General features: G+C 39.5%; 1 protein-coding gene across 1 annotated transcript in view; it reads left to right on the forward strand.

Moving 5' to 3' along the window:
* Pp2d1 (protein phosphatase 2C like domain containing 1) overlaps positions 1-21790 on the forward strand; it is a 68287-nt gene that overhangs the window by 44389 nt on the left and 2108 nt on the right. The window contains exon 2 of the mRNA XM_052191848.1: positions 15546-16637. Within this exon, the coding sequence (XP_052047808.1) occupies positions 15546-16637 (1092 nt within the window). The remainder of the gene's footprint in view (positions 1-15545; positions 16638-21790) is intronic.

The following is a 21790-nucleotide window of genomic DNA, read 5'->3' on the forward strand; positions in this document are numbered from 1 at the left end:
TTTTTAACTATTCTGGCTCCATTTTTTTTTTTGTTTCTGTTTCTATGTAAAGTTAAATTATTTATCCAACTTCTGTGAAAATTTTGCTATAGACTCTTTGAATCTGTTTCTTGCTTTTGGCATCATGGCCATTTTCACAACATTAATCCTACCATCCATGAACATGGGGGATCCTCTGATGTTTTCTTCAGTTTCTTACTTCAATATCTTAAATTTTATTATACAAATCTTTCAAATGTGTTGTTAGAATTATTCCAAGACTTGAGGCTATTAGCAAAGGTATTGTTTAGTTGATTTTTTCTTAGTCTTTCATTTACATAGGAAGGCTGCTGATTTTTGTGTTAATTTTGTATCCTATTACATTGCTGAAAACGATCAACTGTAGAAGTTTACTGGTGAAGTTTCTAGGGTCTTGTATGTATAAAATCGAATCATCTACAAATAAAGCTACTGTGACTTTACTGTAATCTTCCAATTTGTAGCCTTTGTATCTTGCAGTTGTCTTGCTGCTCTAGCTAAGACTTAAAGGACTATATTGAATAAGTATGGAGAAAGTAGACAGTCTTGTCTTGTTCCTAGTTTTAGCAGAAATGCTTCAAATTTCTCTTTGTCTAGGTTGATATTGGCTGTGGGCTTGTATATATGTATCCCTAAGGGATGAAGGGATATTGGATTTTTATCAAAGGCCTTTTCTGATATCTAATTAGAGGATCATGTGGTTTTTGTCTTTGAGTCTATTTATGTGGTGGAGTTTTCTGGGATGAAGCCAATTTGATCATAGTGGATGATCTTTTTGATGTTTTCTTAGATTCAGTTTGCAAGTATTTTATTAGAATTTTTTTTTCTATGTGCATTGTGTCTTGGGTATTCCAAGCTTCTAGGTTAATATCCATTTATCAATGAGTGCATACCATGAGTGTTCTTTTGAGACTGGGTTACCTCACTTAGGGTGATGTTCTCCAGTTCTACCCATTTGTCTAAGAATTTCATGAATTCATTGTTTGTAATGGTTGAATAGTACTCCATTGTGTATATATACCACATTTTTTGCATCCATTCTTCTGTTGAGGGATACCTGGGTTCTTTCCAGCTTCTGGCTATTATAAATAGGGCTGCTATGAACATAGTGTAGCATGTATCCTTATTACATGCTGGGGAATCCTCTGGGTATATGCCCAGGAGTGGTATAGCGGAGTCCTCTGGAAGTATCATTCCCAGTTTTCTGAGGAACTGCCAGACTGACTTCCAGAGTGGGAGTACCAGCTTGCAACCCCACTAGCAGTGGAGGAGTGTCCCTTTTTCTCCACATCCTTGCCTGCACCAGTTTTCTCCTGAGTTTTTGCTTTTAGCCACTCTGACTGGTGTGAGGTGAAATCTCGGGGTTGTTTTGATTTGCATTTCCCTGATGTCTAAGGATGTTGAACATTTCTTTAGGTGCTTCTCAGCCATTCGATATTCCTCAGGTGAAAATTCTTTGTTTAGCTCTGTACCCCATTTTTAAGGGGGATATTTGGCTCTCTCGAAGTCTACCTTCTTGAGTTCTTTGTTTATCTTGGATATAAGCCCTCTGTCAGATGTAGTGTTGGTAAAGATCTTTAGAAGTTTGGAATATCCAAGACACAATTCACATATCAAATGATGCCCAAGAAGAAGGAAGGAGTGGCCCCCGGCCCTGGAAAGGCTCAGTGCAGCAGTGTCAGGGAATACCAGGACAGGGAAGTGGGAAGGGGTGGATTGAGGAAGAGGGGGGAGGAAGAGGACTTATGGGACTTTTGGGGATGGGGGGGATCCAGGAAAGGGAAAATCACTTGAAATGTAAATAAAGAATATATCGAATTAAAAAAAAAAGAATGGAACTGGAAGGAGAGGAGGAAGGGGTGCTGTGATCAGGATGTAAAGTGAATAAATCAACAGATGGATAGATAGATAGATGGATAGATAGATAGATAGATAGATAGATAGATAGATAGATAGATAGCAGGCTATAGCAATAAAAATTAATATTGTATATAATTAATAATAGCAAATTTAAAAAAAATTGCATCTGTTTACTGGAGATATTGGGGTATAGTTTTCTTTTTAGTTGGGTCTTTGTGTGTTTTTTTGGTATCAGAATAATAATGACTTTGTAAAATTTAGAAATGTTTGCTCTGCTTCTATTTTGTGAAATAACTTGATGTGTATTGGCATTAACTATTGTTTGAAGATATGATAGAATTCTGTGTTGAATCCATTTGCTCCTGAGATAGTTTTGTTTGGGAGATTGTTTTACTGACTGACTATTTCATGAGAGTTACTGGCCTGTTTAAATTGCTGATTTCATTAAATTTAATAGATCCTATATATCAAGAAATTAGTTCATTTTTGGTTTTCCAGTTTAGCGGAGTAGAGATTTTTAAATTATGTTTTTATGATTCTCTTAATTATCTTGCAGTGTCCCCAGTTTCATCTTTAACTTAATTAATTTGGATCCTTTTTCTTAGTCTTTTGGCTAAATGTGGCCAAGGTTTTATCAGTCATGATGATTTTCTCAAAAAGCCAACTCTTCGCTGATTCTTTGTATTGTTTTTATTGTTGTTTGTTTGTATTTCAGAGATTTCAGCCCTGGGTTTATTTCTTCTCATATACTCTTTTTGAGTGTTATTTTTATCTTTTTTCCTTTCTTTCTTTCTTTTTTTAAAAGAACTTTCAAGTGTGTTGTTAAATTACTAAGGGTATGTCTGTATTTCAGCTGACTCACACAGACTTAGTGGTTAGATGTGATCCCTTGCCCAGAATAGCTTTGTTACTGGATTAAATTCTTCTATATCTTCCCCCTTTCTGTTTAAGCTAAAAATTGTACACACTTTAACTATTATAATAGAAACAATCATCAATTTCACAACCTTAACATTAAGAATGTCCTAATGAAGATCCATTGATGTGATGATCCTTTATAACTGCAGTTTCGATCATCTGTCTACAGCAAATGTCCCTTTCAACATGAAGGTTTTCCAGTCTGGCAATCTTGGGAACAATCTGTCCTTCTTTAGCTGATTTGTTGAGCTGGCCCCATGCAGTGGGGCATCAGCTCTCTGTGTCCTCTGTGTTGCTGTCTTTCTGTGCCTCTCTTTCTTTCTTGGAGATTCTCTTACTCAGGTAGGATCTTTATTAGTTTTAATGGAACTCATAGTCTTTCATAGGCAAAACCTCGCCCCCTACATACCACATTCCTTGATGTACATTCTTTTGTTAAAACATTTTTAAAGTATACAAGTTGATTTAATTATGCATTTTTCTACCAACTAGTGTCTTTCATCTAATCTTATTCTCCCTTTCAGTTTATCAAGGTACAATTAGATCTTTCTGAAACTGTACATATCAAGTATTTCTTAGGCACTATTTCATGTCTGACTCCACATCAGCAAGACAAACTTCTTACACAATTAAACACAGAAACAATCAAGCCATATTGCATTAGATGACAATATATAGTGTATCTGTCTACAATTGAACGCATATTAATCTGAGCTCCCCATTGTTGTAGTAGATCCCCCCATAGGTTTATATCTGCCACACAGTCTTATTATTTCACCGTCCAGTCCCACACATTTCATTTGTCCTACATTTTGATTTACTTGGGATAATATTCCAATCCCAACAGACTGTGTAGATACCAATGTGTATTCCAAGAGTCTCATGAGATCATAGATACATCAGCCCCTATTCCACCAAACCTTCAATTCCAATACCATTTAATTTTAATTTTAGTTTCTGGTCATTGATAACAGTTTGCCAAAACCAAACCAAACCAAACCAAACCAAAAATGTAAAACCAAATCAAAACAGCATCAGCATCAGCAACAACAACAATAACAACAAAACCAGTCTTCCAGTACTTCCAAATCTGCCTCAACTATTCAAGATGGCTTACTGCTCAAAAGGAAAGCTTTTATCTTTTTCTTTTCATTACATCAGATATATTTTGGTAATAATGCCAGTACTAAAGATTAAGGAATTTGTTAATTTAAAAAATTTACAGGGTTACAATATTTGTCTAAGCTCTGGAAAGGCTCTAGCAGCCCAAAGAGAGATAAGAGTTCACTCAGCCAACACTCTGCAAGTTCTGAGTGTTCTAAGGTGTATAATGATCTGAGGATGTAAAAGCTTAGGTAATTTCTGAGGGCCTGAAAATTATTTAGGTTTGTAAATGCAAGTTGTAGAGGTATAAAAAAGTGATTTAAGGATTCAAAAAAAAGGGAAATATTTTAGATTCATCTGTATTATTATTATACTGAGATTTCAAAAGTTCAAAATTTTAGCATTGATCAATAGAAATTTGATAAGCGAATGGAGCATTGGCTGCTTACAATTCAGTCACGAGATCAAGGTTTTAAATTCCCTTTGGTTGTCTTCTACATGTAGACTTAAAGATGTTTCTCATCATGCTAAAAATATCTTTGTTCAATCTGTGTATCTAGCTAGCTCTCTGGACTAAGAGGAAAAAAATGTTCTGTGTCTTTTAACTCAAAACTGTAGTTTTTGCTAGGTCTCAAAGACATAAAAGTAGTCCTGTTGTCTTAAAGGTTACCTGCTTTATCTAAAATACAGATTTCTTTTTTGTTTGTTTGAGACAGGGTTTCTCTGTGGAGTCCTGGCTGTCCTGGAGCTCACTCTGTAGATCAGGCTGGACTTGAACTCAGAAATCTGCCTGCCTCTGCTTCCCAAGTGCTGGGATTACAGGCGTGCACCACCATGCCCGGCTTAAAATACAGATTTCAATGCAATGATAAATACTAATGTACATCCTCTTGTAACTAAAAACATAAGCTTCAGGGAGTTAAGAAGTCATAAGATTTGGATCTACTTACCACAAGCCAGATGGATTTCAGATAGGTACACCTGCCTGTTCTTGAGAGTGGGATTTTCCCCCTTGGTCTTGGGGTTTTCTTACCTTCCCCAATTACTAGACAAATTTTGACTTCTGACTCTAGTTTATATTTGTCTCAGCAGATTTTCACCCGGCTGACATCCAGGGACCACCTGAGGACTGCAAACTGCTGAATGCTTACTTATTGAAGCCTGACGTTAACCAGTCCAGTCAATATGATGGGTCCCTCTTTTTCAGCTGGATCACCTAGTCAATGCTTCTGATACGTGCCCTATTTCCTTTGACTAGCATTTCAGCCTTCCTGGGCCCCCAAAAGACAATGTTCTAATGTCAGCAGCAAGTGATTACAGAAGAAAAATACAATGTCCACTGTCTCACCTTACAGGCTGAGATGCTAAGTCACAAAGGCCCCCTATTTCTGGGAATAAACTTATGATTCCTAGGTCCCTATTGACACCTTTATTAATGACTGGGATCTTGGGAAAAAGAACTGACCAATCAATGATTTGATTTGGTTACAATCAGCCGGGGTGAGAGGACTGTGTTATTCAGAGCCAGGCTGACTCAATGGCAGGCTGCAAACTGGCAGTTTGGGAGATGAGGCCTAAGTTTCTGTTTCCCAGAACTGGAAAAGTCCAAAAACAATCAATTCCATGAAAACCCACCCTCACAGGCAGCCAACCTATCCTGCCACACCTCCTATCCTGAGCCAAATATAGGTAATCAGCTGCAGCCTCCTAAAATCCCCAAGAGCCTTAACCAGTCACGAGGCATCCATACCCGAAGAGACAAAGCCAATCAATCCAGGGAAAGAAATGTAAAAGTCCCCCACTCCTACCTAATAAGCTTTAAATTGACCCCGCAAAGTCCACTTCTGTCTTCCATCCTGATGTATGGCAGACCCCCGCATGCAGGCTCTCTGAAGAATAAACATTTTTTGCTGTTTCATACTATTTGAGTCTGGGGTATAATTCTTCTCAAATCACAGAGTTTTACAGGAGCAGTAAAAGCTGAGCAATCCTGTCTCCCACCTTACACTCCACATTTTTTTTTGTTATGTAAACCATAATCTCAGTCTCTCCCTTAAAACCTTCATCTATAATTCCTGATTCACAATGAATCCTTGAGATGTTAGGTTATTTCTTCCTAAATCCATTCCTACCGTATTTGTGGGTAGAGGTCCATGAATTCCAGTGGGTATTTTATAAGCATGGAATTTTTGGTGATAGTGTTAGATTTTTACTTATAGCTAAAGCTAGCGACTGTATTCTTCTGTATCCTGCATTATGTCTCTACTACTAAGCTATTGCATTGCTGACTGGAAATGCCTGACTTTATGTTGTTTATTGCAAGGAACAATTGAACTCACTTATGGAGTTTTCTGTGTATAAAGGAGTATCTTGCAGGAAGTTTTCCATTGGTAAGGAATTACCTCACATACCTCTTGCTCAACTGTATTCATTAGTCCAATGCCTGCCCTTAACACACCTTCTACAAAACACAGAAGGCTGAGGTTTTCTAGAGAAGTGTCTAGGAATGCCTTGTCTACAATCCCTTTTCAAATGACCTAGTCTCCCACAGCTAAAACAATGGGCATTTTGATATATAGGATTATATGCCATTGCTTGTCCAATTACATAGTCATTAGGGCCAATATCAGCAGTAATTCTAATCCATTCATCTGTGGGTGTTGATCCAGATTTTGAAGGTCTAAGAACTTTTTTATAATCTGCACTTGCATTTTTGACAGCTAAAGTTTCAAAGTCTTGCATCTGGATTTGACATTGCCTTGTTTATAGTGGATGTTAATCTATGTAAGAAGCCAGCAAAATTCTCTTTAGGGTTTTGCAAAATCTTTGTGACCGACATAGACTCGTTCCTTGTTCTTCCACCTTCTTCCAGGCTCTTAAAGTATTAAAGTATAGCCTTAATAATAATATGGATAGTAATAGAGTCATCAAGCTGCATCTGCTGTCTCAAATCATCAAACTGATCTTCACCTAACAATTGGTCTTTCATATCAACACCTTTAGATCTGTTAGGGTTCAGGAGTCGCCACACAAGCCACTCAGACACCCATCTCAGTTAAACAGGGCTGGTTCATTGAATGTACACTCCAAGATCAGAGTCACAGCTCAGACTCAGGAGTTGGCAGTCGTGACAACAAACACTGTCCAGGATCAGTTTATATAGGGAAAAAGTAATAATGAGGTCACAAGCAGATCCAGGGGCTCCGGGGGGGAGTGCAGCATGCTTAGCCTTTTTCCAAGTTTCATTTGTAGTTTAGACATAGTTGTTTAAGCTGACGTCTATCTTGCTGAGTGAAGTCTATGGTTGGGGAATTTCCAATAATAATTCCTGCTCTGAGTCAAGCTAACTTTTTGTGTCAATGGCTGGCAAGCACAGAACAAAATGGCTACAGCTATGCTAGTGAGGCAGGCCACAACAGATCTATCATGATTTCCCATAATTGCAACTACTTCTAGCCGCCTTGTCAGTCACTGCAATTGAGAACCAGCTTCTGGTTCAGCTGCTTCTAAAACTTTCCAGTTTTGGGGATCATCCTCTTTTGGGAAGTCAAGGTATTTAACATATGTCTTTTATAGGGTGAGTGCATCCCATAAGTTACTATTGATTCTTTAAAATGTTCAAGATCTTGTATTTTACCAGGATTCCAGACTAGCTGTTCATTTTGTGAGTTTTCACCATTCTCTGGCATTTCTTCCAGTTACCTGGGAAAACTAGTGGGGTTGGTTGCCTTTCCTCAATTTCTTTAAGAGATTGTGATGTAATTTCAATGGGCTGTCTATCTTGATTCTTTATTTTTCAAACCTTTTAAAGTTCTTTTTCTTGCTGTACAGTTACTTTTTTTCAACCTTTTTTTGAGAGGAAATAAACAGTGCAACTGAAAGTATGGTGGCCCTTGGTCACAGTTGTCATAAGTATTGCAATGGCTTTTATCCCCTCAACTCCTACCCTTAGTCTTAAGGGATCCAAAATGGAGGGATTTTCTTTTCTATTTAGCATTTTTAAAATCCACTTTACATCTTGATTGATGTTACCCACTCTGGGTCATCCTTACAGTTCCTCCCTCAACCCCTCCCCCTCTCCTTTGAGTAGGTAGAAGCCTTCCCCTACATATCACCCCACCCTGGAACATCAATTCTCTGCAGGGCTAGGCACATTCTCTCCCATTGAGGCCAGACAAGACAGCCCAGTTAGGGTAATGTATTTAGGGACATCCCCCACTCCAGTTGTTGAGGGACCCACATGAAAACATTCTAGAATTTAGTGAAAATGAATCCATAGTATACACACACTTATGTGATACAAAGATAGCACTGCTAAGAGGAAAGGTCATAGCACTAAGTGCTTACATTAAAAAAAAAAAAAAAAAGAGACATCTCATACTAGCAACCCAACAGCAGACCTGAAAGCTCTGGAACAACAACAACAAAATAAGCCTACCCTGTAGACAAATTTTAATTCAGCAACATGGCTGCTCTAGAAAGGTATCACATCCAAATACTTTGTAGGTCCGTGACATCCAGATGGAATGGTGCACCTTTAATCCTTCTGGCTATAATAAAGACATGCCCTTAAGTACACACATTTAACCCCAAACAATGAAGGTAAAGCTAGTTTGTAGAAAGAAGCAGCCATGTTTGAAAGTGAAGTCTAACTGAGGAGCAGACAAAGTGATGAATCAAAGATTTGACAGAATGAGTCAGAAACAAAATACACTCAACTCTCGTGTAACCAAAAAGGAAAGAGGCTACTTCAGAGACAGGGGAGGAGAGAGAGTTTACCAGGAAATTCTCACAGAGACAGGTGGCAGGTGAAGACAGAAGCTTAGAACAGATTTCCAGAGTTAGTTTGAGGCCAACCAAAGCAAATCAGTCAGAGACAGATATGAGAAGCCAGTTTGAATCTATCAGCTTAGAGAGGAGTTTTAAGCCAAAACAGAAGAATTAAACCAGGCAGCCATATCTGACAAAGAACTAGAAAGAGCGCCCTTATTCAGCAGTAAGCCTCTGAGAAGACAATTACATTTGAAAATAAAGACATTTACAATATCCAAGAGGAGTATATGGCAAGAATTTATCAAACTGACAGCTAAAACCAATAAAATAAAAAAAAAACAATACAAAAAATTAAAAAAAAAACCAGTGAAACAAAGAGTTGGTTCTTTGAGAAAAGTCAACAACAGACAAATCCTTATCTTAAAAAAAAAAAAAAACACGAAGAAAGAATATTCAAATTAACAAACCAGAAACAAAACGAATGGTATAACAACAGACCTGAGGAAATCCAAAGAATGATCAGGTCATACTTTATTTTATTTTTTTATTTATTATTTTTTGGATTTGTTTTTTTTTGAGACAGGGTTTCTCTGTATAGCCTTAGCTGTCCTTGAACTCACTCTGTAGACCAGGCTGGCCTTGAACTCAGAAATCCTCCTGCCTCAGCCTCCCAGAGTGATGAGATTATAGGCATGCGCCACCACCGCCCAGTCCTCAGGTCATACTTTAAAATCTGTACTACACAAAATGGGAAAATTGAAAAGAAATAGATTACTTTTCTTGATAACCTCTCCCCCCCCCCCTTTTTCCCTCCAAGACAGGGTTTTTCTGTGTAGCCTTGGCTATCCTGGAATTCACTCTATAGACCAGGCTGGCCTCGAACTCAGAAATCCACCTGCTTCTGCCTCCCAAGTGCTGGAATTAAAGGCGTGTGCCACCACTGACCGGCCTATAGATACCACTTAACAAAATTAAATCAGGATCAGATAAACAATTTAAACAGACCTATAAAACCTAAGAAAATAGAAGTAGCTATTAAAAGCTTCCTGACCCCTACCCCCCAAAAAAAGCCCAGGGCCAAGGTGTTTTAGTGCAGAATTTCACAGACTTTCAAAGAAGAGCTGACACCACCATTCCTTAAATTATTCCACAAAATAGAAACAAAGGAATATTGCCAAATTCATTTTATGAGGCCATGGTCACTATGATATGGAAATCACACAAAGATTTAACAAAAAGAGAAGTATAGACCAATTTCCCTTATGACCAGAGATATAAAATACTCAATAAAATACTCACAACCTGAATCCAAGAACACATCAAAAAGATCATCCATTATGATCAAGTAGGCTTCATACCAGAAATACAGAGATGGTTCACCATACCAAAAAAAAAAAAATCTGTCAATATAATCCACCAAATAAACAAAATGAAAAAATAAGTCACATCATCTCATTAGATACCAAAAAAGCCATTGACAAAATCCAACACCTTTTCATGACAAAAGATTTGGAGAGATTAGGGAAACAAGTGACATAGGGAAACATAGTAAGAGAAAATTTATAGCAAGTCTATAGTCAACATCACATTAAATGGAGAACAACTCAAAGCAACTACACTAAAATTAGGAAGAAGAAAAGGCTATCTACTCTGTCCATATCTATTTAATATATTACTTGATGTTCTAACTAGATGCATGCATTGCAGTGCAAAACCACAAATACAGTCAAGACAATATATCTCTTCAAGAAGCTAGCGACCCTTTGGAATAAGTCACAAGAAACGCAAATTAGCTCAAGCACATGATAAAGACTTCAAAAAGCATTGTAAATATGTTCAAGGACCAAAAGAGGATATGAACAAATTCCTGAATGAAGACTAAGAATACAAACACTTGAATGAAATAATAAAAATATTTCTGGATGTGTAAGTAGAATTTAAGTATGAAATAAATAATCATTAAAGAAAACCCAAAGGAATTAAACCTGGAAATGAAAAACAAAAACAAAAACAGAGGAAAGCCTCACAAAAAGATTAAAAGAGAGCCGGGCGGTGGTGGTGCACGCCTGTAATCCCAGCACTTGGGAGGCAGAGGCAGGCGGATTTCTGAGTTCGAGGCCAGCCTGGTCTACAGAGTGAGTTCCAGGACAGCCAGGGCTATACAGAGAAAACCTGTCTCGAAAAAACAAACAAACAAAAATCCAAAAAAAAAAAAAAAAAAAAAAAAAAGAGATGGAAAAGGTCAGACCTTGAAAGCAAGGTAAAGTAAATGAATAATTCAAAGCAAATGTTAAATACAAAAATTTACAGACACAAAAAAACATTCCAGCAAATCCGGAACACTGTGAAAAGGCCAAACCTAGGATAATAGGCATAAAAGAAAGAAAAGAAAACCTAATCAAAGACACGGCAGTGGGGGTAAGGTTGGGGGTGAAGGGGGTTATCCCCCACTGTCTAAGTTTGAGTTTTACTGCTGTGAACAGAGATCATGACCAAGGCAACTCTCTTAAAGGATAACATTTAATTGGGGCTGGCTTACAGGTTCAGAGGTTCAGTCCTATCAAGATGGGAGCATGGCAGTGTCCAGGCACAGTGTAGGAGAACTGAGAGTTCTACATCTGAAGGCCACTAAAAACTGGCTCCCAGATGGTTAGGAGGAAGGTCTCACTGACCACTCCCACAGCAACACAGTTCCTCCAACAAGGCCATACCTAGTCCAACAAGGACAAACCTCCAAATAGTGCCACTCATATTCAAACCACCGTACCTACTTCTGTTGTTATTGGTTTGGTTTCTTTTGGTTTTACTTTTTGGAGACCGGGTTTCTTTGTGTAGCACTGGCTGTCCTGGAAACTTGATCTCTAGACCAGGCTGGGCTTGAACTCAGAAATATACCTACCTCTGCCTCAAAAGTTCTGGGATTAAAGGCCTGAACCACCACCACATAGATGATAGGATAGATAGCTTTAAAAATATTTATTCTTCTCTCATACAATACATCCTAACAACAGCTTTCCCTCCCTCTACTACCAGTCACTCCCCAAACCTCCCCTCTCCCTCAGAATCACCAGGCCCTCATATCATTCCAGAAAAGAGCAGGCCTCCCAGGGACTTTAACTGAACATGGCACAAGACGATACAAGAAGACCAGGCACAAATCCTCACATCAAGGCTGGGTAAAGCAATCCAGTAGGAGGAAGAGGGTTCCAGGAACAGGCATTTTTAAAAGTCAGAGACACCTGCACTCCCAGTATCAGCAGTCCCCACCAAAACACCAAGCCATCAACCATGACATGTATGGGAGGACGCGGTGCAGTCTCATCCAGGCTCTACAACTGCAGCTTCAGTCTCTGTGAGCCCCCAATGAGCCCTGCTTAGTTGATTCCTGTGGCAGTGCTCTCCAGGTATCTACATCTCTGGCTCCCTCAATTCCTCCTCCCTCTTTACTGCAGGATTCCCCAAGCTCCAAGAGGAGGTGACCCACACAAGCCATGCGAGGTCCTTCTTGTGGCCTGGACCTCAAATCAGACCAATTATTGATTGGCCATTTCCATGAATTCTGCACCACCATTGCTTCAGCACATCTTGCAGGCAGGCTGGGTTAATGTAGGTCAAAGATTGTATTGCTGGATTCATGTCTCAGTCTCACTAATGGCTACCTTGCCTGGTTACAGAGGATGGATGGTCCTTGCTCTATATCTTCTATTACTGAGAGTCCTTGCTGGGGTCACTCACAGATTCCAGGAAATTTGAACAGCACTGTATTTCTACATTATCCCCCAAAGGCCTCCAATTTCAGCATCCCCCCATCATATACACTCCTCCATCCCCCAACCTGATCTCTCCTAGTTCCATCCCCACAGAATCCTTCTAAAATCTAAAATCAATTTCCCCTTTCCAGGGAGATCTATGCATTCCCCCAGAGCCCTCCTTGTTACTTAGCCACTCTGAGTCTGTGATTGTAGCATGATTATTATTTACTTAATCTCAAAGTAGGTTTGATTTGTATTTCCCTGATAGCTAAAAATGTTGACCATTTATATCTGTACCCCATTTTTAATTGGATTTTTTGTTTTTGGATATTATTCCTCTATTAGATGTGGAGTTAGTGCAAATATTTCCCATTCTGTAGGTCATCATCTTGCTCTATTGATGATTCCTCTACCTTACAGTAGCCTTTCAGTTTCAGGAGGCCCCGTTTATTAGTTGCTGATATTACTTTGTGCAGGGTGGTGAATATGGATCTATTTGCATTATTCTATATGCAGATATCCAGTTAGACTAACCCCATTTATTGATGATGCTTCCCCCACAACCCCATTGTATTTCTGGCTTCTTTATTAAAAATCAGGTGTCCATAGGTGTGTGGATTTGTCGAGGTCTTCCATTTGACTATATTGACTAATGTGTATGTTTTTATACCAATACCATGCTATTTTTGTTACTATAACTGTACTAACCTTGAAATCAGGAATGGTGATACATCCTGAAATTCTATTTTTTTTTCTTTTTCTTTTCTTTTTTTTTTGTTTTTTGGATTTGTTTTTTTTAGAGACAGGGTTTCTCTGTCCTAAAACTCACTCTGTAGACCAGGCTGGCCTTGAACTCAGAAATCCGCCTGCCTCTGCATCCCAGAGTGCTGGGATTACAGGTGTGCGCCACCACCGCCCAGCTGAAATTCTATTTTTTTTTTTAAGGTTTACTTATTAAGTATATAGCATTCTGCCTGCATATATGCCTGTACCCCAGAAGAGGGCACCAGATCTCAGTACAGATGCCACCATCTGGTTGCTGGGAATTGAACTCAGGATCTCTGGAAGGTCAGACTCTTAACCTCTGAACCATGTCTCCAGCCCCTCTGAAATTTTATTCTTGTTCAGGATTGTTTTAGATATCCTAGGTGTTTTGTTTTTCCATATGAACTTGAGCATTGTCCTCTCAAAGTCTGCAGAGAATTGTGCTGGAATTTTGATTGGAATTGCATTGACTCTGTAGATTGCTTTTGGTAGGATGACCATTTTTACTCTGCTAATCCTACTGATCCAAGAGCGTGGGAGATCTTTCCTTCTGATATCTTCCTCAGTTAATTTCTTCAAAGACTTCAAATTTTTGTCATGCAAGTCTTTCTCTTGCTTGATTAGAGTGGCCCCAAGATATTTTATATTATTTATATTATTTTTGGCAACTGTGATTCTTTTTTCAGTACATTTGTCATTTTTATAGGAGGGTTATTGAGTTTGTTTGTTTTTGTTTTTGCCAATCTAGTATCCAGCCACTTCACTAATGGTGTTTTTCAGCAATAGGAGTTCCCTGGTAGAATTTGCAGGGTCACTACACATTTGATGTGTTCTTTGGTATGTATGTATTTCTCATCTTTGTTGGGTGGTTGATCTTTTATTTGGCTGCTGTTGCCCTCTCATGCAAGTGTGGTACCTATGGGGTCCCTGGTACAGAAATGTTTCATTGGGTTGTTGTGTGATACAAAGAAATGAAGGTGGGCTAGGAAAAAATGTGTATCCAAATAGGGTAGGAACCCTGGGTGAGCACTGAGTAAACCAAACCCCAGGAAATGGAAGTGCGGTGGGAAGAGGGGCTCCTGCAGGGAGTCTGCAGAAGAGAAGTGCTGGGGACCTTCCCTGCATCACCGGGCTTCTTAGGGAAGGCAGTAAAGGGACTCTGGTAATTGCAGTGGCAAAAATTATGATTGCTAGGGCAAAATTAGCTTACTTTTGATAACTGTTTTTTTTTTTTCTTTCCTTAACCTCTTTGCTATTAAGACCCAAACCTGCTGGCCTCTTGTGATTAACACCTGCTGTTTACACTGGGGAATTAAATAAAGGATTTATTGGTAGGGCTCCATTCTCTGGCAAGTCAGCCAGGAGCCCCTTGCTGGCCAGGTGAGAGGCAGGGAGCTTGTTAACACTTTGTGAAACAGGAATAAAGAGGAAAAAAAAATCTTATATCTATACACACATTCTCTCTCTCTCTCTCTCTCTCTCTCTCTCTCTCTCTCTCTCTCTCCTCTCTTTCTCTCTCTTCCCCCTCCCCCCTCTCCCTTTCTCTTCACATAAGGCCTGACCACCTGTCCTATCAACTCCACAAATGTTCAAGTAACATACACATTTACTTACACATATATGTATGGATGAACAAACATATACACACATACATTTAGTGGATGGGATAGAGCCCCAGATGCTACCACCTTTTTCTCTTGCCTTTTTTATATCTTCTTAGACGAAAGTTCTTTAATGAAATGTTTCTTCATAGCTGGAGTAAAATATTATTTCTCTGAGTATTCAGATGTCTAGCTGAATTTGGGGATTGGGCACTTAATTCTCCTAGGCAAACATGGAGCAATCAGTGATTTATTAAGGACCTTGTTTGGGGGGGGCTGTATAAAACTCAACTGTAGGTCTCTCTGAAATTACGAGTAAGACTATGTGAAGAGAGTATACCATTTCTTTCAGAAAACATCTTAAATACTTTAAAATTTATTTTATTTTATGTGTATAAGTATTTTGTCTGTATGTGCATGCAGTGGTAGACGTAGAGGTCAGAAAAGGCCATCAGATCTCCTGAAATATACAACAGGTATTCTTTTTTTTTTTTTAAGAAGCTCTCTCTCTCTCTCTCTCTCTCTTTTTAAAAGATTTATTTATTATATGTAAGTACACTGTAGCTGTCTTCAGATGCACTAGGAGAGGGCATCAAATCCCCATTACAGATGGTTGTGAGCCACCATGTGGTTGCTGGAATTTGAACTCAGGACCTTCAGAAGAGCAGTCAGTGCTCTTAACCACTGAGCCATCTCTCCAGCCCCCACAACAGGTACTCTTAAGCACTGACCCTCCTCTCTAGTTCCTGATCAGTAAACGTATTTCATCTTTCTTCCAGAGTGTTTTGGAAATCAAAAAAGTGGGATGAGAAAACTTCAACATTTACTTCAGATGAGGATCTCAGGCATGTCAAAACAAAGACTGGCAAAAGGAGAAGGCCTAGACTCAGACACACGAGCGACCTGGAGGATTCTACTGAGCAGTTGTTTTCTGGTGACATGGTCACATTCCCTTGCTCTGTCTGCTACCAAGAATTGAGCAAAGCTAGCAATTTTCTCCATAAGAAACATCACAATGCTCTGAGTATGCTGGGTTTCCAGTGGATGGGAGGGAGGAAACCAAAGCCCACAGTGATCAGTTTTCATAGAGAATGTATAATTTCTAACCTTTTGAGATCTTCTACATATAGTGAAAAAGTCCTTCAGAGTATGAATTATGCATTTGAGCTTCTTTGGAAGAAACAAGTTCCATCATACTTCAAACTTTGTGATAAGGTTGGCCAGACTTCTACATATTCTCCCAACAGCTACCATCTGATGATTAAAGGTATAGCCATCTGTAGCAACAGTAATTCAACCTGGAAAGCTGAGCCGAGCTGTAAATGCACGCTCGTGAACGATTTCGGTGATAAAGCCAATGTGTGCTTTTTTGGTTTATTTGATGGCCATCATGGTTATGCAGCAGCAGACCTGGCGTCAAAGGAGTTTCAGGTTTTACTTCTCCATCAACTGTCTATACAGGATCCTTCCTATCAAATGACAGCTGAGCAGCAGCAACTCATCAATTCCTTTCACACTGTGTTCAGGGAAGAATACAGAGCCAGAGAAGAGGCCTTCTCTTCCATGTACAAAACCTTCAGAACTAGTAGACGGGAGTATGAGGATATACACAAAGCCTTTGCAAAGGCATACTGGAGAATGGATAGGCTTCTACGGCTTGGAAGAAATGAGGTTTCCCGGGTTCGGTGGAGCGGCTGCTCCGCACTCACTTGTATATTAGAGGGTGGGATTAAGAACCCAAGCACTAATAAGGACTGGGAAAAAAACAATCTGCAGGGCTCTAACAGTTTTCCCTTCCAGAAGACGCCACAGATCATATCTGGAGTACTACACATTGCAAATGCTGGTATGTATATCCACTTGCATCCATGACACCTAAATATTTGTAAATGCCTACTTATGTTGCTAAAATCACTGTTATTTAGCAATTTGCGTATGTGTAGAAATTGCACTGAACAATTAAGAAACAAAAAATTCCAGTTTATATAGATTGCAGACACAAAACCAAGCAACAATTTTTATGTGTACTGGTATGAGTTGTATAATGAAACTTTTCTTGGGGAGACAAAATACATATTTCTAAGCACACCAGATAAGGAACCCATGATAGACCCAAGTATGGATACCATCAAAGTCCAATGTGCAGAACAGATGAGTTTAAATGAAGCTAATTACCTGATTATGGAGGAGGGGTTCCTTACAGGAGCAGAAATAACTCTCAGCCACTGTATCACAAAAGCCCACCCCAGCATGGGTGACTGCTCACAAAGGCTGGGGACCTGGAGCACAATGCATATCCTGCAGGCCGCTCAACAGGCTGGAGAGCATGCTTTCCAGGTGACTCTGGTCTTTCAGGCAGATACGCTCTCATTCTTTGTAGTATATTTCATCTCTCTCTGTGTGTGTGTGTGTAAATAGTAAGTTAAAAAAATCCCAAATGATATAACAGATGTCATACAGGTTACAAGTAACTGTAATATAAAAACAGTAACTATGCCTAGATCCAAACAAAACAGACATAAGGAACCCACTTTTGAGACTGAAAAGTTGATTAATAACTGCTAACTTTGTTTACTTTTAGGGACAGGACTCTTTGTTTCCCAGGCTTGCCTCAGACTTACTGTATAGCCCAGGGGAATCTCCTTCAACTACTGATCCTCCTGCCTTTCTTTTGAGAGTTGGATTTACAGGCATGTACCACAAACTTGGGGCTGCTAGAAGAGAATGAATGCTTGCCAAGTGCCCTACACTAACTGGAGTTACTTTCCTAAGGAGACCACCAATGCATGTGTAACAGACTGTTGTTTCCATTCTCAGTGATCATGTTGTATTAACTTCCTAAGAATGGAGTTTTCCGAGTAAATTGATTAACATGATGGGCAAACTCTTATCACAAGGCTACATTTCCAGCCCACTTTGTCGTTCTTACTTTAACACAATTTCACTAAGTTACAAAGATGGTCTTGACTTTGTAATTCTGCTGCCTCTCAAAACTGGGGTGTCAGCAATCAACCTTGGCTGAGTTCTTGTCCTTATCATTTCTCATTTATATTCTATCTTAAAATTTTCCTTGATCTTATACTTTACTTCATTCAATCCTTATGGGTTTAAAGTACTTACACACATACCTAGAGTCATGTCTGTAGGGGTAGAATTGCCACAGCTTTCCAGAATGACGACTCCAGGACACTATCCACTTAGCAATGGCTAAGAAGTTCTGTTTCTCTACATTCCTTCAGTATTGTCACCTCATTTGGTATATTTGCTCTTAACCCCCGCTTCAGCTCTCTAGTTTTTTTTTTTTTTTAAGTTTGTTTGTTTGAGATGGTCTTTCTAGTGTCCTAGTCAGGGTTTTAATTACTGCAAGAAATGCCATGACCAAAACTCAAGATTTGACTTATACTACCAGATCATAGAGATTGGAAGTCAGGACATGAACTCAAACAAGGCTGGAACCTAGAGGCAGGAACTGATGCAGAAGGCATGGAGGGGTTGTTTACTGGCTTGCTTAGCCTGCTTTCTTATAGAACCCAGGACCACTAGCCCAGGGATGGCACTATCCACCATGGGCTGGACCCTTTCACAATGATCACTAATTGAGAAAATGCTGGATCTCATGGATGCTCCTTCCTCTCTAAAGACTCTTACTAACATCAAGTTGACATCAGAACCAGCCAGTATAACTAGCCTGGCACACCCACTTCCTCTGCTTTTATTGTTCTCATTCTAGAGTACTGGGATTACAGGTGTGTAGGGCTACACCTGGCTCCATCATTATTTTGGTTACAGTTTGTATGTAAATGGTGTCTATATATGTATTTTTATATTCATAGTTTTGTAATTCTTAAGTCTTTTATATTTTTCAGTAAGAAAATGGGTTGTATCTTTTAGGAACTCATACTCCTTTTGTTCTTAATTCTTTTGTGCTGACCTGTTCATTTCATTTGTTTCCTGCCTAGAAAATTCCTTGGTTTCTATGTGGATCTTCTGGTGTGTGTGTGTTTTTTTTTGAAACAGGGTCTCTATTATGTATCCCTGACTATCCTGTAACTATGTAATCCAGGCTGGCTTCAAGCTGATATCCACTTGTTTCAGTCACCTAAGGGATAGGGAAAAAGGAATACACCACCCCATACAATGCTAGTGATGAAATTTTAAGATATTATTTGCCTCTTGCTTTTGAAGGAAATAATTAGTGTGAATTCCAGACTGGCAGATTTTTCTCAGTTGTTGGAATCTGCTTCCCTGTTTGGCCTGGCTGGCATCCCTGTCTCAGCCTCTCTGGCTCCTCTGTTCAGAATGTGGCTCCTCCTTGTGGCGGCTGAAGAGTCTCTTTCTTGGTTTTAAGCCATTTGATTGTGATGCATCTTTTGTTTCTCTTTAAGGCTCCTCTCTATTTCACTCATCATTTAAGTCCGTTGGAACCCACGGAACCCAGTAGCAGCCTACTGTTTCTCTAATCTATGCTTTGTTTCACTCTTCTATTTTTCTAACTGCAGAGGCCCTGAGCTCACAAGGATCTTGGTGCATGTGTGGAGGCCAGACAACTTTCCCGGTTAGTTATCTTTATACTGGCAAGCCATCCTTTCTCTTTTGGAGACAGGTTCTCGCTCTAACCCAGGTAGTACTCCATCTTGTGGCAATCCTTCTGCCTCATTCTGAGCACTGAGATTACATTAAGATTACTGCTGTCAAATTTCCTGACTTTTTCTTCCCTTCTCCTCACCTTTCCTTTCTTCCCTCATTCTCTCACTTTGTGTTTTCTCCTCCATTTTCTGAGATTTAGTCAGTCACTAAAGACAAGAGGCTAGAGCTTATAAAGAATTTATTCTTATGTGCTTCTGTGACTGTAACATATGTGCAGGTACCTGGGGAGTCTGAAGAGAGTGCCTTGGATCCCCTGGAGCTGGAGCATATCCCAGACTGGCCTCACTCTTGCAATCCACCTGCTTTATACTCCCAAGTTACTATTCCTTTTAAAAAGCTGGATATGTATCTGCCATATTACAGAAGTACATAAATCAAAGTGCTTGCTTACCACCTTCCCTCTTAAGCCTGTATGTGAATTCAAGCTGTCACACAGAACATTAGAAAGTTGGGCTGGAGAGATGGCTCAGGGGTTAAGAGCACTGACTATTCTTCTGAAGGTCCTGAGTTCAAATCCCAGCAACCCATGGTGACTCACAACCATCTGTAATGAGATCTGACGCCCTCTTCTGGTGTGTCTGAAGACAGCTACAGTGTACTTACATATAACAATAAATAAATCTTAAAAAATAAAAGTTGGCTGGGTGGTGGTGGCGCATGCTTGTAATCCCAGCACTCTGGGAGGCAGAGGCAAGCGGATTTCTGAGTTCGAGGGCAGCCTGGTCTACAGAGTGAGTTCCAGGACAGCCAGGGCTATACAGAGAAACCCTGTCTCGGAAAAAACAAAAACAAACAAACAAACAAACAAACAAAAAAAACAAACCAAATCCAAAGGAAAAAAGGTTGAACTATGTTCCCCACCTATTTTTACATATATTTACAGTATTTACATATAAATATATTTTCTCTATTTTAAGAAAGGCGTTGAACTACATCCTAATAGTTTATCTAGTTGCCACATTAAATGCCACTATGTGGCTTTGCTGGTGACAATTGCTCAGTTTGCATGCATAAGACCCATGCAAACAGGGCATGATGGCGCATGCTAGCAGGAGGGCTGGGAATCTCAAGACACTCTAAGCTACACAGTTCAAGGCCAGCTCAGGCAATATGAAGCTTGTTTCAAAACCAAAACAAAAAAATATTCCCGCTCAATAATTACTGACTTATCTGCTACAGATCAAAGTGTAAAAGATCCACAAGTCAGCATAAATGAATAATGAAAATACAAATTTGTGCAGTCTGCAGGAGCATCATTTGCATAGTGCAGGGTCATATTTTACAATCAACCCAGGAGCTCAACTAGCATTCATTCTATTATGTTAATGAGGCAAAACTACTGTTTATCTCACATCAGGTTAGGCTTTCTGTCAAATATGGACAGACTTCAGTCTTTTTTAAACCTAGATTCCGGTTTGTTTTTTTTTTAAAGATTTATTTATTGTTATACAATAGCCGTCTTCAGACACAGCAGAAGAGGGCATCAGATCTCATTACGGAATGGTTGTGAGCCACCATGTGGTTGCGGGGATTTGAACTCAGGACTTTCAGAAGAGCTGTCAGTGCTCTTAACCCCTGAGCCATCTCTCCAGCCTTAAACCTAGATTTTTTTTTTTTTTTCGAGACAGGGTTTCTCTGTATAGTTCCGGCTGTCCTGGACCTCACTCTGTAGACCAGGCTGGCCTCGAACTCAGAAATCCTCCTGCCTCTGCCTCCCAAGTGCTGGGACTAAAGGTGTGCGCCACCACCGCCCAGCTAAACCTAGATTCTTATTTGATAAACAAATTAAAAGGTTTTTCAGCAATGAGGCAGAGACAGGACAATCTCAAGTTCAGGTCAGCCTGGGATTCTATAGACTCTTATTTCAAAATTAATCAAAAGAAAAACAAAAATAAGTTAGAAATTGAAGAAACAGGATTGAACACATTAGCAACAAAATTCTGATTCCAAGTACAGCACTGTTTAAGACTTTTTTTGATTGGAGACAAGGTTTCACTGTATGTAGCCTGGCTGTCCTGGAACTCAAGAGATCTATCTGCCTCTGCTTCTTGAGTGCTGGGATACCATCATTAACTGGGAGGATATTCAGACTTTAACATGGGTGGCACAACAGCATGCAGGTTGAGGTCAAGGACAGCTTCCGGGATCAAGTTCTCTCCTCCTACCATATGGGCTCTAGGTCAAACAGGTCATCAAGTGTCTCTGCTACTGAACTATCTCACTGGTCCCATCAAATTTTCTTAGAATTGGTATATTAAAGTAGGAATTTTAATTTCCACAGACAGAGTATTCAGATACCAATGCCACCTCAGATATGTTGTGAATCACAAATAATACTGTACCAAGAACCAC

The sequence above is a fragment of the Apodemus sylvaticus genome, chromosome 9 (genome assembly GCF_947179515.1).
Source record: "Apodemus sylvaticus chromosome 9, mApoSyl1.1, whole genome shotgun sequence".
NCBI classification, from domain to species: domain Eukaryota; kingdom Metazoa; phylum Chordata; class Mammalia; order Rodentia; family Muridae; genus Apodemus; species Apodemus sylvaticus.